Source organism: Micromesistius poutassou (genome assembly GCF_964030765.1).
Source record: "Micromesistius poutassou genome assembly, chromosome: 8".
NCBI classification, from domain to species: Eukaryota; Metazoa; Chordata; class Actinopteri; order Gadiformes; family Gadidae; genus Micromesistius; species Micromesistius poutassou.
In genome coordinates this window covers 6,333,674-6,350,572 of record NC_140278.1, presented here as the reverse complement: position 1 = coordinate 6,350,572, position 16,899 = coordinate 6,333,674, and the positions used below count along the sequence as shown (strand labels likewise).

The following is a 16,899-nucleotide window of genomic DNA, read 5'->3' as shown; positions in this document are numbered from 1 at the left end:
TGCATATGATTTGATTGTTTATTGGATCAGTCTTTATTCCAGAGCCATGACCTACAATGTCACAGATGATACCCTGTCAATGTGTGTGCATAAGCATGTGTGAATGCACTGATTTAGTTGTTTGTATTGGGTCAACTATTTATATCTAAGGGCTGTATAACAGCTTAAAGAGATTTAGGATTCTGTCTGTAAGCATGTAGGCTACTTGTCTGTGCAAATAAAACAAGATAACCTAAAAGAAAGAGTCAGACTTTTACTGTAGAACTTTATCACAGCTGTTCTTTATATTCGTTTGCCTTTAAAACAACGAATTTTAGGCTCTGAAGCATTTGGGGGCTACCTATTTAGTTGGTCATATATGATAAATGCAACGTTAGTCATTCACTCTGTCCATTTATTGACATTTGTATGATGTGATCTCTCTCTCTCTTTCCTTCACGGCTTCATTTACATTTAGATGCTTGCTTACTTTCTTTCTATCCCCCTTTACTTCCAGTTGGCGCGCAGTTAGACACGTAGCGAGCTGTTATTACTGACCCTGCTGCTGCTGCCCCCGTGGCTGGACGCACGCCTGGCTGGCCACTACCTTCCTTCAGCCATGTTGGAAAACCTCGGGATCCAGCAGGAGCCTTGACGTTACCGCCAGCGTCACAGGCAGGCAGCACACCACCGGGGACGGCACTGTGCTGCGAGGAAAAAAACACAGAGGGAGAGAGGGAACCCCACAACGGACAAATATAGCGACTAAGTGATTTCTAAGGTTGACGGGATTATTCAAACGCACTGGATTAAGCGGGGAGTCGGCGTCTCGGGGGTAGGCGCGGCTGGTTGTCCGGGGCTACAGGGTGAGTGTGAACGGGTCCCACTTTGGGGTAAAATTAGTGGAAAAAAGCCCCACCGTTAGCTGTGCTAGCTTAGCATTCGGGGTAACATGGGGGTAAAGGGGTTGAACACCGTTGCAAACAAGGCTGTGTTTTCAGATGGGGTTTGCCGGGAAAGCACACTGCAGCAAGACCATATCATAAATATGAGTCATTTTATAACCTGGAGTCATTTGTATTCCTCACAGACAGTAGTGGTGCATCGATCGAAACCACCCCTCTCTCCAGCGTTTGGGTGCAAAGGTCCAGGCTAGAGATAATCTCCCTTCTACCAAATTATCCAACGAAAGCATGTGAGTTAAGCTTTTAGCTCAACATCTGGGTGGGTGTGGTATTTTTGGTTAATTTCAGGCAAAATGGGAAGGTGTTATGTCAATAATTCCCACCATGGTGATCAGGGGCATGCCAATCCCCTCGCTCCTCCGCGACCACCTGAACTACATTTTGCTCAGAATTATTGTCATTGCAATTAAACGTTGCCTTTTTTTTGGGCGCAGACTATTGCTCTGTTATAAGGCTACTTTACTGTATGGAAGTAGATGTGCGTCGTATACATTTTGAGATGAATACAAGGGTATACCTGACAAGTCTATCGCAGTTGTTGTCCACAACCCAGTGTGTCCGGAGACGCCGCTGTGGATGTGCTTTTTTATTTCACAATGTGAGCGTTGTGGCTGCCATTATTCAGAATCACGTATTCCATCTCTTTTCACTTGGTTGTGTTGTGAAATCCAACCATTTCTGAGTAAATCATGTTATCCTGTTCTTGTGTCATTAATATTGAATGAATATCACTTGGCCCACAGCTTACGATGAAATATTTACAGTGAGTACTGGTCATACTGATCAAGGCTACTGTCATGTGATCTCTGTGACCAATTTAACGCCTACAGCACAGTCTTGATGATAATCAGCTATCAGAGGGTTAGTCATAGGCTACGCAAGTAAGTTGTTTATGTTTTATGATTAGACTTTGTTGAATACCATTTTTATAGTTATACTCTGCAACATATGAATACCCACCATGAAACAAACCCAATTTTTATGTTGCCTTTACCTGGTCAGTGACATTTTATTCTGCATATAATGCTTACTACAGAGCTGCACAATATAGTAAATTAATGTTAAGCTTCAGCTTTTCGTCAGTCTAATCCTTTGCTGCTACTGTTCATTTGGCCGTTTCTTCGACAAAGATAGGCTACGTCAGACCTAAAATCCCGTATGACAGTGGCACACTCGGGTTTGAAAAGTACAGCTTCCACATGATGTGTGCTGCTCACAATCTTTTCACTCTGTGTCTGACAGTTAGCCCCCCATAATAATCTTGAGTCGGGAGATTCCTCCTCCATCCATGTACTCATGCATAGACTGGAGGAGTTCACGGGGCATAATGAGGTTTCAGCAGCTTCCCAGATGCAGCAGAAGGATAGTTGGCTTTCCTTCCATGGTGCCTGGCCAACAGGTGTGTCAGCTGGTGAGTGGGAGGGTGTTTCCTTGAATTGCCCCGGCTATATGACAGCAAGTAACCAGGAAGTAGAAGGACAGGTGAGGGAGAACATATCCAGGCGTGCACCCACCCAGTCAGAGGCTCTGCGCTCTGAATAAGCTGTCTTCATGCAGTTTTGGGATTTCCTGGGTTGCACCAGTGAAGGTACGGCATTGCCAGGCTGGCTTTTGTTCTCTTGTCGTAAAATGGTGCGAAATGGTGTGGCCAGGGATATATAGGCTGAGGTGTTGTTGGAGAGATAGAGACGGTGTGTCAGGTATGGGCTGAGGGGCTGGAAAGGAATTTGCTCTGCTCACCGCTGTGCAAGCACTTGCATGTGGAAACTTCACGCAGTGGTAGGCGACCAACAACAGAAGGTCTCAGATATTGTGTTGGTGTCGTTTCATTGTTGTTTCGTTTTTTAAACTAGAGACGTGACATGGTACTACAACTCTGACTGGTGTTAAATTTCCTGTACACTAAAGTAGAACCATGAATGTCAACAGCTTTTTAAATGTGTGATGCCTTTATTCATGTGGTCCCTTTGTCTTAAATTACTATAAAAAATACCACATTTTGTTAATTATTAAAATCCTAATTGTGCTCTGTATTATTGTTATTACAATTTTTCCTACGGGTACTGCTAGTCTGAAAGATTGCTTTGGCCAGCCACATTGAATATGATATTTCACATTGATTTACCTTGTTGTCGCTTGCCGAACCTCAAGTAATGCTCCTCGTAGGCGTCGTAAATAACCTTTTCAAAACCGCCTTGTCAAAAATTAGATATTGGAAAGGGGTTGAACACACCTTAGGTAAATTCACATTTGAGTATTTGGAGGTCATCTGGAATTTTTGCGTTGGTGCCTTTTCCACTGGATGCGTGGGCTGTTCATGTACAACACACATTCTACCAGAGCATTTGTCTTTCGTTGCATCTCCTCCTCCACCAGTATCAATATATATTATATTTAAATATCTTTGAAACAACCAGAACTTGAACAACAGGATCCGGGAGTGAAATAAACCCGATGGATTCAGTAATAACAAATAAGTACCTTTCTTCAAAACACATGTACAATGATCTGACTGACAGCATGACAGGATGACAGAAGGACGATTGTGGCATGTTACAGCCCTGTTGTACGCTCACCATGCTTCTCTATTGATCACTGCAATGATTTTAGTTCACGACATACATCCACTACAGGGATGAAGAAGTATAATCTGACGGTTGGTGACAATCAGTACCTTTTTGGTGACTAAATAGTGTTGTCTTCTTGGTATTCAACGTGTTCTTACCAATAACGAAGTTGAATATTTATTGTGAATAGTGAGTGAATGTAATCTGCTTTGCTGTCGTTGGGCATGATAACTAGGTCTAATGTATAACCACGATCAGCGCTGCATAACTACATGTCTTTGGTAGTGCAAGGGAACCCGAGCACCCTTAAGGAAAACCATGTCCAGAGAAGAACATGCACAGAAAGCCAGTGGGCTTCATGTTGGCATTTCATACAAGCTCTGTGTACTGACTCCACAGTCCACATCACTGGGAAGTGCAGAATGTGTGAAAACGTAATGATTAGAGTTTACTTTGTAATGTTGTCAATACTCTGTGCCCAGGGCATGCACAGAATGCAGGACTGCCAAAAGGCTGTAGCTTGTTTTTTCGTAACAGTGTTTGTTGAGTAAACTGCAACTTAGAGGTGAGCTCACACTGGATGCGTTCATGAAGAATTGCAATAAAGCAGCTTTAGGTTTTTATTAAAGGGGCTGCTACCGGTCGAAATTGGCCAGCTTTAACTTCCTATACTAGAAGTTTACGATGCACAACATTTGCACTAAACATTGATGATCTTTTTCAATAACGACCCAAAAGTTGACGCTTGTATGTTGTGGCCTGGTTACATGGTGGTCAACTGGTGGTGTGATACTCAGAATTTAGCTTAGGTGCCAGTAGTTGTGCCTTGACATGCTTTTTCTTTATCAATACGCTGTACATAGCGTTACATCTTAACTCTATGGCATTACACCACCGTAACCTCTTAATCCGGGTCAAGTGAGGGATTTGTGTGTTTTGTTTCTCAGATTATCGGAAAGAGTGACGTTGTTTACTGTGTGACTGTAGTTGTTAAATTGTACAGTGTCAGACACCAGACACATGGATCTGTTCACTCATCTTGTGCCCCAGGGGATGCATTCTTGTATTGGATCGGCTCTACTCATTAGGAAAACACATACCTGAAGCTGCATATAAATGGACTTGAAGCATATTCCAATTTTAGATTTGTGTTTGAACCCACGTACAACAGCAGGCTAACAGATACAGCCTCATCATGTTATCGATTGACATAGGAAGGCTAGTTGTGTTCCCTGTATGTTTTTAAAGGTATAGGGTATAGGTGACCTATACAGGTTGTTGTTGTTTGAAAGAAAGAATAATTGATCTTTTAGAACCACATGTCTCGCCATTGGATTCAGAATCATCCCAGACATCTTGCTTCATACCAGTAGTGCTATTTTATCATACCTGATACTATGTGTGTCTGTGTGTATTCCTTTGCTATGTTGTAGATCAGATTAGATCAGAAGAGCTGCGGTTTGCTTGGCTGTTGCCTTTCAGCGTGGAGTTGTGCAACACTATTAGCATAATGTCATTGATGGCCTGCTTCTGTAGTATCCAGCCAGAGGCAATAGTTTTCTGCTGTGAGTAGGACGGGGAAAGACACACCCGAGAGTGTAGGCGAAGTGGAAAAAGAAAGAAAGAGAGCGAGGGATCTGCAAAAAGAAATAACCTTAAAGCAATGTTTTACACCAGAAGAGAAATGTACCAAATGGAGCTGAAGCCAGACAAGTCCAAGTCTGTTTAACTATCTTATAGACGCCGTTACCATATTGCGTTTTAATATTGCAATGATAAGGTGAATCATTTACTAAGTACAAGGCTGCTTACTTTTTTTTAATGCATTTATTTGCTCGATTTTGGCGTAGTGTTTTAGATAAATTGGACTTGTTACGTAACACACTTAGACACTTAACACATGTAAAGTGTTTGACAGTTTAATTTAAAGCTAAACTGCTACCCTGCAATGACAGGGACGCCCATGGTTGAATAAATTATTATATTATTTCTCATACTTAATTAAAACTTAATTAAGTGTCAGAATGGAAAACAGGGAAGGTCTAAGATGAATGTGAAGTGGAACATAACATCACACCAGTGTTATTTACAATAATGCATTATGTTTGGTATGAAGAAGTGTTCGATCATTGCTCTTTTGAGGCTTGTGGTTAGTGCAGTTGACCCAGTTCCCTATTCATTTAGGCTTATCGAGACTTTTGAGACTTAATTTGTGGATTTTCTGTCATTTTAATCACATGTTTTTTCTCTCTCTAGATCTTTCCAGGATATCGTATGCTGGTGGTGAGTAATTATTTTAAATGTTTTCTCAAATGTTTCTATGAAGACATTAAGCATATGTGATTAATTCAATGTCACAATATATGTACATTTCCCAATTTTGTGAATTCAGTCACATTATGCACATAGTTCCATCCACATTACCGATACAGAATGTATGTAACTGGGTAGCTTGAGATGAGTCCTGATTGGTAACTCTTCTCCTGTAGTCAACGTATCACCGGATGACTATCTGGTAACTGAGTTGGTGACATCACTTAAACCCTTTTCCATGACTATGGTTAGATTGTTCCATATCACCTGGCCCCAGCGAGGGAACCAGGGTGTAGTGTGAGGACACAAAGGGCAGTAGAGAACCACTCTGGCCTTCAGAAGCAGGTATAGAGCATAAGAGCGAGAGAGGAGAGAAGGGGTTTAGATTTTTGAATGTCTTCTTAGAATCCAGGATTGGTACAAATAATGCCCAATGCTGCTCCGATAGAACTGTTGTGGATTTAATGTGTACATCTTGTACTCATAATATGAAATATAACATAAAGACACTTAGTCTTTCTAATCGCTGCTATATGACAAGTTGAAGACCACCCATCACTCTCCTTTCTTAGTCGACTCGCTGCCCCTATCTCACTATTGTCCTATTGGTAGAGGACTTAGTCTGCTGATTTTCCTTGAATGGCCAAGTTGCTTTATATTTTTTACATTTAGTACAAAATCATTACCAGGTTTGTTTCTGCTGCTGGCACAGTAATAAAAAAAATGATCAACTCGTTATTTTGTTCCTACACATAACATGCGCACAATCTGTCTCCCTCCCGCTCCTGCGCTCATTGTTAAGACACAGAGGAAATGTGCACATGTGGCTGCGGAACACTGGTCATGGATGTTGTGTTTTGAGACGTGACGTGCTGCTGCAAAGGACAGCCAGGCAGGCACGCCAGCCCCCCGATCGACTGTGGGGATGGAATTACTGCAGTGTTTGTACCGTCCTCCATATTATTTCTGGAGTCATCAATCCTCTCGTAGCGCCTCGCTTTGTGTCTCTGGCTTTCGTTTTCCTCCTTTTCCTCCGTCCTCTGCGTCTCTCCTAGAGAGAGATCTCTTTCTCGACCACCCCTCTGTCATCAGATACCTGTCGTGACCTGGTTAGCGTCTGTAGGCAGAGAGCATTGTGGGAAAGCTTCAGAGGTGTTGCAGCGCAGAGCCTCTCTCCAAGGGGTCCCTGATGCTCTCGTTGCTCGGTTTCGCTGTCATTCTTCTATCGCCGGCAATCTCTTGGCTTCGCTCGAAATATTTTTGAGTCCTCGCTTTCCGTCAATTTGTCTCTTTTTGTGAGTGACCTTTCCTGCCTATTTTTAGAAGTCTTCCTTTTGTCATCTGCCTCTCTGTTACCCCTTTCCTTCCATGTATTCTTGCATGGCCATGCTCTACTTTTACACACCCCTTCTTGTCCTACATTTCCATGCCTCTCTACCATAATCCTCTTTTCTTTGCCTTACATTCATTGCTTTAACTGCCTCCGCAGGGCAACTTTCTGCTATTACAGAATGGAATTACCATATCCCCTGGACTCTTGCGGTGCACAAACGGTGGTCTGACCATGAGGGAAAAGACCCTAGACTTTGCCATAAAAAGCGGTTGAAATACTTTTTTCTTGCGGAGAAATGACTGGAATCCAGAAGAGGTTACTATTGATTTGTAGCAGTGAGCGTGTTTCTTCTCGTGCGACCTACCTTAGGGGTTTTCAACGATATGAGTTTTGCAACAGGAATATATCCGTCGGACCCGACTACTCCTTGGGAAGTGGCTGTATTGTAAGGACCCGCTTGATTACAAGGTGTACTGTCACTGCTCTACTGAGGCTTAGGGGAACTGTGCTTTACTTAATGCCTCGTTATTAAAATATTTGAAGATCTTAATATTTTTTAAAATTATGGATTGATTACAAGGATTGATTACTTGGCTTACTAGGCGTTTCAGTAGACCTTGGCACCTTGAGAGTCCTGGTCATGATATTTGTTGACATGGGTTTGTCAGTTACACTCTAACTACTGACTTAATTAAGTTTTCTAAACGGAAATAACCTGGGTCATGGTTACATTACATGGTATGTGTATTATGTCTGTAAAATGTCTGTAAAACCTGCCATGATAGCATGCAGCGGCTACATCCTTGTCTCTCAGTGTGCATATTTCCTTCACAACCAAAGTTATCATTACAGATGATAGTCTTGTAGCTCTCTGCTCAGGATGCTCAGGATGCTCCACTCCCATAATACTTCCCTGGGATATGTGTCATGTTTTGGCCATTTTTTTGCAGCCCATTTCAAAAGACTTGAAATGGGATTTTTCTTAGACAACTTTTTCTAAGAACCTTTAGGGGACTTTGTGGACTAAATCACTGAACTTCATCGCTCAGTGGGACTATCTGGACTTCTACTACTGCATTAAGTGTGGTGGGCCAACATTTTTTTTGCTGGCCTGGTCAGCAATCAACAAATCCTTGGCTTATGCGGCTGTTTGAGTGGGGCTGTAGTGTCTGGGCCTCGTGTCTTGCCCCCGGGCAGCTTGTCCTACAGGACCCATGGAGAGCAGGGGCTGTATCCCGCTCTGTTGGAGCAAAGGGGCATGCATCTATGACCAGCACCCCCTGGCAAGTATGTATTCATTCCACTTTTATGACATAGAATATAAAATACTTTAACTTTGTCTGAAGTAGATTGTTTTTTAGCATGATGAACTTGGGTTATTTACTTTTTCTTAGGGTCTATTATTCTTAACAGTTTTCTCCAAAAAAATATTTAGTTTATGAGTAAACCCTTAATCCAATTATATATGCCTACAGGCAGGATAACCCTAAAGGGCATTGCGTTTATGCAATACTAGTGTATTGCATAAACGCCACAATGTATTTTTGTCCCATAAAGTGAAATACCAACAATATTCCATGAGGAAGTGGGCTAAGATGGTGCCATGTGGTTCTTGTCACTCAGTTGGATTAGTATCATCTTTGTACAGTACTGGGCTACGTTAAGTAATTAGTGGATGTTTTAGCTGTTGATTGCCAACCTTACCAATGGATTGGAGACCTGTGATATCTGCTGATTGAGTTTCTTTCTCTCTGGCTTCCTGGACCAACTTGACTTTTTGGCTTGTGTCAAATAACAAACTTAAACGTAACAAAATAAAATAACATTTGGAAGCATTTATTGCATTCAAACTCTATCCATGAATATGGATAAGTGCTACAGCATAGCTTCTTCAGATGCCCGCTTCAAGTCCAGCGATATAACTCACATAGCAAGGAGGAGAGGAAGGAAGTGGTGCAATGTAGGAGAGGGAAATCAGGATGGAAAGAGCTGGAGGGAATGAAGAGAGAGAGAGCGAGATGTTGAGGCGTTCCCCCGCGGGGTTGTGCTAACCCCCCAGTAACCTAGATACCAACTAGATACTGCATCTCCACAGGCCTCTCTGCCAGGGCAGACCCAGTCTTGAGCAGTTTAACATGCTCAGTGTCAGCCAGAGGAACACGGCAACACAAGGAGAGAAGTGTAGTCAGGAGGGACATTTGACTGACCCCATTAACATTTGCTTGCCTGATTGACATTTGCTTGTGGATCTGATTTGATACTTGGAATCTGCACAACAATACGATGGAGACTTAAGATTTTTTTTTTAACGGCTGGGGTGGCTTTGTTTCCAAAAGGTTTATTGATGTCATAACAATGCAGTATTCGGAGCGGTATTCCCCTGAATTTCTGGCCAGTTGAAGGAATAACAGCCACTAAAGTGAAACCGCAGGCTTGATTGGCTAAAATTAGTTCCAGGTTCTTGGCACCAATAAGAAACTACAATTGTAATAATCACTTTTTCCACAAGTAAAGGTTCAGACCACGTTGTATGATTTCTCTTTTTTTGATTACCCTTTAATCTGTTCCATACTTTGGGTGTCTCTTTCATCTCTGCTTTTAACAATACAGTCTACAAATCTAGACTTGGAATGGGATAGTGTTATGACAACTGTGCGGCTCTAAAGTAGTACTACTTCTGTATTAATGGGCCACAATCTAGGCTGCTCAGTTCTTTTTGCTTAAGCATGTATGCATAAATGTACTGTATGCATTTAATACACTTATAGTAAGCTTACGGATTACAGCTCTTCTCTATGTGTGTCTTTGTTTATGTAATGGTGTCAGAGTAAATAGATTGGATCAAACTTCAAAGCATGGGCAATTATGCCCAATTGAGTCTAGTTAACAGCCGAGAATGTAAGTACAACAGACACTAATACATCAATTTGTATATATACAGGACTAAAATAACAGAACAAAACGAGCATCCATGTCCTGAAATGCAAGTGTGGCTTCTAAGACATGAAATGCCTTAAAGTTTGTTCTAGCCACTCAGGGTAAGAGTATGTTATAACCAATCAACAAGACGCAGTGTGATAGTCACAAATCTTCAATTCATTTATCTTCCTTTTTTTCCTACAGTGAATCAGATTTGAGAATACTTAATTTAGAATGTGTACATGCGTGTTTTAACACCAAGTAATGCTCTACCACAGTAACTTGGAATGTTGGTATGCGGTACATCACAGCACATGCCTAGCTGTCATGTGATTTACTTGTGCCTTGTACTATATAATGCCTCAATACATAATAGCATTAAGTTTCTCAGTATTTTCGGAGTAGAGAATCGTCTCAAGGTTATATACTCAATAACAAATTGTTGGGTAGTCATTAACTAGTATTTACATTTACAGTTGCCTATGAATTAGTCAATAAGCTGTTTTCTGAGGGCAGGAAAGGTACACTTTCCCATGAACTTTACACAGAGGTGAAACCACAATATTGGCCTTAAGAGTCAATTAATAACCAGGTGGTAGGAGGACACACACACACACACACACACACACACACACACACACACACACACATTTAATCCATTTATTTGGAATGACCAATACTTACAACGACACAGCATTCCAAATATCAATAAAGAGCCCATTTATGTCTCACACAGCAACAAAAACACTGTGCAAGTACTTACAGCCAAGCAAATCAGTAAATAAATACATAGTTATCAGGGGTAGAGATGGCACCGCCTTCTCCATACGCAGACTGCCTATGCTTGCTGACACAGAGCAGTATTTGGCTATTTGCTTAGATTTCTTCTTATTAAGTCCAGCAATTTGCAATCCTCTAACACAGAGTCTATGAACGTGTCCAAGGCTACCATAAATGCTACCATAAACACACACACACACACACACACACACACACACACACACACACACACACACACACACACACACACACACACACACACACACACCCCTCTCTCTACTATTGTTACAGTGAGTTCCTCCCACGGGCCGATGCTGAGCTGGGTTTCTGGATATTATGTAGCACCCCTGTTTCCTCTCCTAGCACTGCTGTGGTGTGCTGGTGTGCATGTCGTTTTGCCTTTGAAGGCCTGTCCGTAAGGTCACACGGATAAAGTGCTGACTCAGACAAACCCTCCCCCACGTTATGGTCTTGGTATTCTGTACTGTCTTCCTCTCCATCTGCCTTGCGGCCGTCAGCTATTGCTATGTTGAGCAAACCTCTGATGACCAGAATTTGGTTCAGATCAATATTTAACACCAGGTGCAACACTAGTCACCATCCAGTACTCATGGGGTAGTAGGTGCTTTGTATCGTAGCATTCTATGATTCTTTTGTATGCACGGGATGGGGATATTTAAAGCATATGGAGGAATAAGCTTTTTGTCTTGGGAGTGTTTTCCCATCATGGAATTGGCAGGTAGATGCCCATTGCTTACTTTTGGTACCTTAGAACAGTGGTGGCAGGTTCCCATCCTTTGACTTGAGGTGTGTCACTTCAATGTCAGCAAGACCTTTCGCAGACCGCCTCATATGCAAACGGTAAACAAATGTATAAACACACAAGCAGTGGTTGAGCAAAGAGTGCCAGTGCCTCGTTTATACACAATTATTACTGCAAGGAGGCCATGGCCAGTGGGAAACAGTGGAAGGAAAAATTCAGCAACGTTGCTCATGGTCCCATTGTGTTTATTTAGTAAACACAAGTTAACGCAAAACATCAATGGAAAACATTACAATGGAAGACATATGAGGGAATGAGGGAATGCACAAAGCAAAAGTATTTTTGAAAAAAGAGGACACAGTACTATAGTTACTAACCAACATTTATAATATATTTATTTTGAAGTATTTACATTAATCTTAAAAATTTGGACAAGTCAGCTTAACTTGGAACTCTACAAAAGCAACGCTGAAGAAAATGTATAATCATGGTGACGCTTGTGAAATGGGAAGAGTGATTCATTCCCCAAAAGTGGGTCACACAGCAGTCAAGAAATGACCAAATGCTTGATTATAAATAAATATTGCTCAATGACCGTATTTGAGAACATTAATACGTGCTCCACCGATGAGTCAGCCGTTTGGAAAGTGTAGCTTGGTGCCAAGGAGCGTTGATGGAGTCGGCACTTTTGCTTAACATTGGCGGTGCACATCCCAGGTGCTCTCACTCACTATTTGGACACCAAATAGTGATAATGTTGAAATGCCAAGATTCTTCTTTGTCGCTATTTTTAATATATATTTAATTTATATTTACTGAAACCCCCCCAAGTTACAATTGAACACTGCACATCTCACTTAATCTGACATCAGGGGAAAATATAACCGTGATCTCATTCCATTTGAACCGCTCAAACCTCTCTCTCTCTCTCTCTCTCTCTCTCTCTCTCCTTTCGTCTCTCTCTCTCTCTCCTTTCGACTCCCTCCAGAATATGACAGCCAGTTAGCCCCAAAGGAGACTCCAAAGTCAGACATGGCGTCGTCCTCCTACCTGGAGACCGGCCGCAACCACTCGGCGGCAGGTGGTTGCGGGGTCAAATCCCGCTCGGGCGCCACTGGCGTGGGCACATCCAGCGGCGGCGGCCCGGCGGGGGGCCTGGAGAGGCCCGTGGGCTCCATGGACCGCGTGCTGAAGATCTTCCACTACTTTGAGACCAACAGCGAGCCCTCCACCTGGGCCAGCAACATCAGACACGGGGACGCCACGGACGTTAGGGTGAGATACGCTCACTGGTCGGGCTGAACGATTAATCAAATTCAAACCAATGTCGCCATGTAATATAAAGGCTGCGATTATACTTTTTTTTTTTTTGGTGTTAGTTACTGTTACTATTAGTTACTGTTACTGACTAGAGATCAATAAGATTTGTATTTATATTTATTTTACATTTCAATAATTAAATAAAGATGTTATAATAACAATTCATGCATCAATTCATCTCAACACAAAGGAAAGAGCAGTTTATATGTTGACTGCTTCCAATGTTGGTCATACTATAGAATGATTTATTGCTTGTTTAGTGAATAATATAGAACATAAGGAACTTTAAAAATAAAATCGCAATTTGATTATTTCCCCAAATCGTTCAGCCCTACTCACAGGGGCACTCACTCACTCACTCACTCACTCATTGTACTATTCATAATAAAAGCTAGTGATAGAGAGAGTAGTGTGTAACTGAGGCCCGGTTATAATTATGAACTTCCAGCCGCACAAATACACATCAGTGTCAAGTTTACTACATATCCCATTTAAAATAAGCACTCTCTCATGCTAGATAAAACCCAGTGGTAAAAGTGAAGACATGTTTCTGGGTGGCTAGGGTGGGTGAATTAACAAAAAGTGACAGCAGTAGATACTTTATCTACCAGTTAGCAAATCTGTGAAATCTATTGGTATCTCTGTGGCTGCTTGCTTTTCCAAGATCTTTTTAAGTGATGATTTATCAGCTGGCTTTTTTGCTTGTTGTAATAAGAGTCCATAAAAATGTAACCACACATATCCAAAACTGCAATTCAGTCTCAAACTGCAAAAAAAAGCCTCCCATTCGTTAGAAACAGATGAACGAAAGCCATCGCTAAGCATATGGGCTGCTGCCTTGCTGAATCTGAATATTGATATAAAAAGTGCTGTGTCCCACATTGTCAGGAGTGCAATAACCAGCCCACGTGAAATAACAGATGCATAATTCAATTGAAAAACACGAAACGACAACGTGAGGCGGATCACATCCACTAAGTGTCAGCTGTACTCGCACTGGCACTGCCAGCTATTTTGCAGTGACCAGCAATGTGGCAGTAGACATCTGCTGCTGCTAATGCCTGCTGATGATGTGCAAACATGGTCCAGGGCAGCGTTGGTATCCACCATGTTGGAACAGCTCACAGGTCTGGTTTAGTGGCTTCACGCTGATTTCCCCTGGCGCCGCGTCTGCAGGGTGTGATCCAGAAGATAGCGGAGATCCACAAGCTGCGCTGTGTGTCTTCGCTGGGCCTCCGCCTCGCGCACCTCCGCTCGGACGCCATGCACTGGCTGCACCCCGACCTGGGCGTGTCCCACGTCAGGGAGAAGTACGAGAAACAGCACCCCCAGGAGGAGTGGAGGTACGGAGTCAACCCCCCCCCTGTGTGTGTGTGTGTGTGTGTGTGTGTGTGTGTGTGTGTGTGTGTGTGTGTGTGTGTGTGTGTGTGTGTGTGTGTGTGTGTGTGTGTGTGTGTGTGTGTGTGTGTGTGTGTGTGTGTGTGGTGTCATTATCTTGACGGTCTGTCTTTTACATCAACATCTGAAATAGAAAAACCAACAGCTGTGGTACTGACAATTAAATCCACTATGGTCTCCTTTTCTGGGACTTAACTGAAAAATGTGAGTAGAATTGAGTAGAATTACTAAGTAATGGCACGTGCATCTGCAACATTCTAGTATTTGCTTGTAAAAACGGTGTGTATGTGTGTGTGTGTCAGTCTGCATTCTGAGCCCAGGTTTGGGAAGTATGGTAAATAGTTTTCTTGGAAAGATTTAATGCGACACGAATTTCTCACTCATTTTGCGCATTTATCATCCATATTAATGAATAAATGCACCCAGTATCAAAGACTGCTTATGCTAATTCCTGCATTAAAATTCCGCCCTCATACATACATCACATATTTGCTGCTGTGAGGATCTACTGTCCCCTAGCTGAACCGCTCGCGTCTGTCAATCCGTGACAGTGACGAGGCTAAATGGCTCTGTCAGAGCAATCCCCGGTTGTTATAAAAGGCTTCGTCTTGGGTTTGGAGCTGTCCAAATGAGGGCCATCTGCCAGTCAGCCTGCTGTGGTCTCTGCTAGCCGCTGCCTGCTGACGGGGAGGAGACACGTAGACACCGCTGCAGGAGTAGCTCGAATAATGGAGCTGTAGCCCTGAGGGGAATGGATGGATGGATGGATGGATGGATGGTCTCTGTCTCTGTCTTTCTCCATCGATCTATGTCTCTGTCTTGCTCTCTCTCTGTCTCCCTCTCTCTGTCTCTGTCTCTTGCTCTCTCTCTCTCTTTGTCTATATCTCTGTCTTTCTTTCTTTCTCTCTCAGCCTCTCTCTCTCTTTCTCTCTTTTGGTTTCTCTCTCTCATTCTGTGTCTCTGTGTCCCCTACCTCTTCCTGTTGTCTCTTTTCTTTACTCCAATGCGTGCATAAACTCTTTCAAATTTTGTCACCATCTGCATACATTTTTCATCACACACACGCTTCCTTTTGATCTTCTCACACACATCATTTTGATGTATTCCCCTCCCTCCCGTTCTGTTTTCTCACTCTCTCTCCTCTCTTTATCTCTCTCACTCTCTCGTGCTCTCTCTCGTGCTCTCTTTCTTTCTGTCTCTTTCCCTCTCTTTCTCTGGCTCTCTTGCTCTCTCTCCCCCTCTTTCCCTCTCTTATCTCCTGCTCTCTCTCTCTCTCCCTCTCTGTCTTGTGCGCTTGGAGGGAACACAGAATGTTTAATTCATGCGCTCTGACTGAGCCCTAATTCCCTGTGCTGTGCTATCTAACCGGCCTCGGATAAAGCAGTGACTCGGAGGCTAGGGCTTTGTAGTGGCAGGGATCTGGTCGTTGAGATACAGCCGTGACAATACATTACCTAACAATACGTTCTCCTGATGCTGTTCGGCTGTGGCAGGCGATGTCGTCCAAAACATGGTCAACATGTTTATATATTGCACATAAACAAGCTGCCTTCCAGGGGAATATAGAGGAAAATGGGCCTCTTTGGCCAGCCATGACATTTTTACAGTCATGTAATCATAAATATGCGTATTGTGATTGCATCCTACATGTAGTTAGGCACATTGTATGAGATGCATACAACATAAATAGATTGGAAGTATTCTGGCTACTTGACTACACACCTTAGAATAAATCCACATATTCTCCTGGGGCTGATCACGTCTTTGGCGCTACTTGGTATGCTAACGAGCAGCGTACCTCACTAGCTGTACTGCTCTATGTCGGGTATGGTAAGACCGGCAATAAGCTAGGTATCATGGGGGAATTGCTTTTTCAAGTCTGATCGATGTGTGTTTACGTTTGTGTGTGTTTATTCTGTATTTGGTACAATGTGTGACTGCAATATGTGGTTTCAGGTACGAGTTGCGAATGAGGTACCTCCCCAAAGGCTACCTCAGCCATTTCTCGGAAGACAAACCATCTCTTAACTACCTCTACCACCAGGTGAGCTACGGGTACAAGCTGGCACTCACTAGATACCCCCACTGCAGTGATAGGTGTGCTGTCTGCTTTAGAGGGTTAGTGGGCTGTGTTGTGCTTGCATTTACATTTACATTCCTGGCATTTAGTAGACACTTTCATCAAAGTGACTTACAATAAGTACATCGGCTGACGCAAAAAACCTTGACTTCAGTTGATTGGAAATATATTTTTAAAAAGTTGTTGGTGTAGGAACCTGCATATGATATGGAATCAGAGGTGAAAACGATGACATGAACATGTCAACATTTTTCAAAAACAATACATCATGTAAAAAAAGACATTATGAATGTTTGAAAGGTACATCTGACTTCACCATGGTGTCCTCATCGTGTCCTCAAAAAGTCATTATTCTCCATTGTCTCATACTGCTGTGGTGTTTACTCTTAGTAAAATCACTTAAATTGCAGAGATGGGGAAACATTTCAAATATATACAGCCGCAGAATTGGGATCCTAGCAAGCACCGTGTTATATTGGCGG

At 42.6% G+C, this 16,899-nt stretch overlaps 1 protein-coding gene across 6 annotated transcripts in view; it reads left to right on the top strand.

The window, feature by feature from the left end:
* Positions 1 to 614: 614 nt before the first annotated feature.
* The window catches only part of LOC311352032 (focal adhesion kinase 1-like), a 49,048-nt gene continuing 32,763 nt past the window's right edge, over positions 615 to 16,899 (top strand). For 4 of the 6 annotated variants that reach the window (XM_084472205.1, XM_084472204.1, XM_084472209.1 and 1 more), the window contains exons 1-5: positions 2,420 to 2,532; positions 5,768 to 5,794; positions 12,608 to 12,894; positions 14,116 to 14,282; positions 16,294 to 16,381. In XM_084472205.1, coding sequence (XP_084328331.1) covers positions 2,496 to 2,532; positions 5,768 to 5,794; positions 12,608 to 12,894; positions 14,116 to 14,282; positions 16,294 to 16,381 — 606 coding nt within the window. In that variant the 5' untranslated portion in view covers positions 2,420 to 2,495. Of the gene's footprint in view, positions 846 to 1,069; positions 1,175 to 2,419; positions 2,533 to 5,767; positions 5,795 to 12,607; positions 12,895 to 14,115; positions 14,283 to 16,293; positions 16,382 to 16,899 lie in introns of those variants that run through there. The other 2 variants (XM_084472207.1, XM_084472206.1) reach the window with 2 other exon arrangements.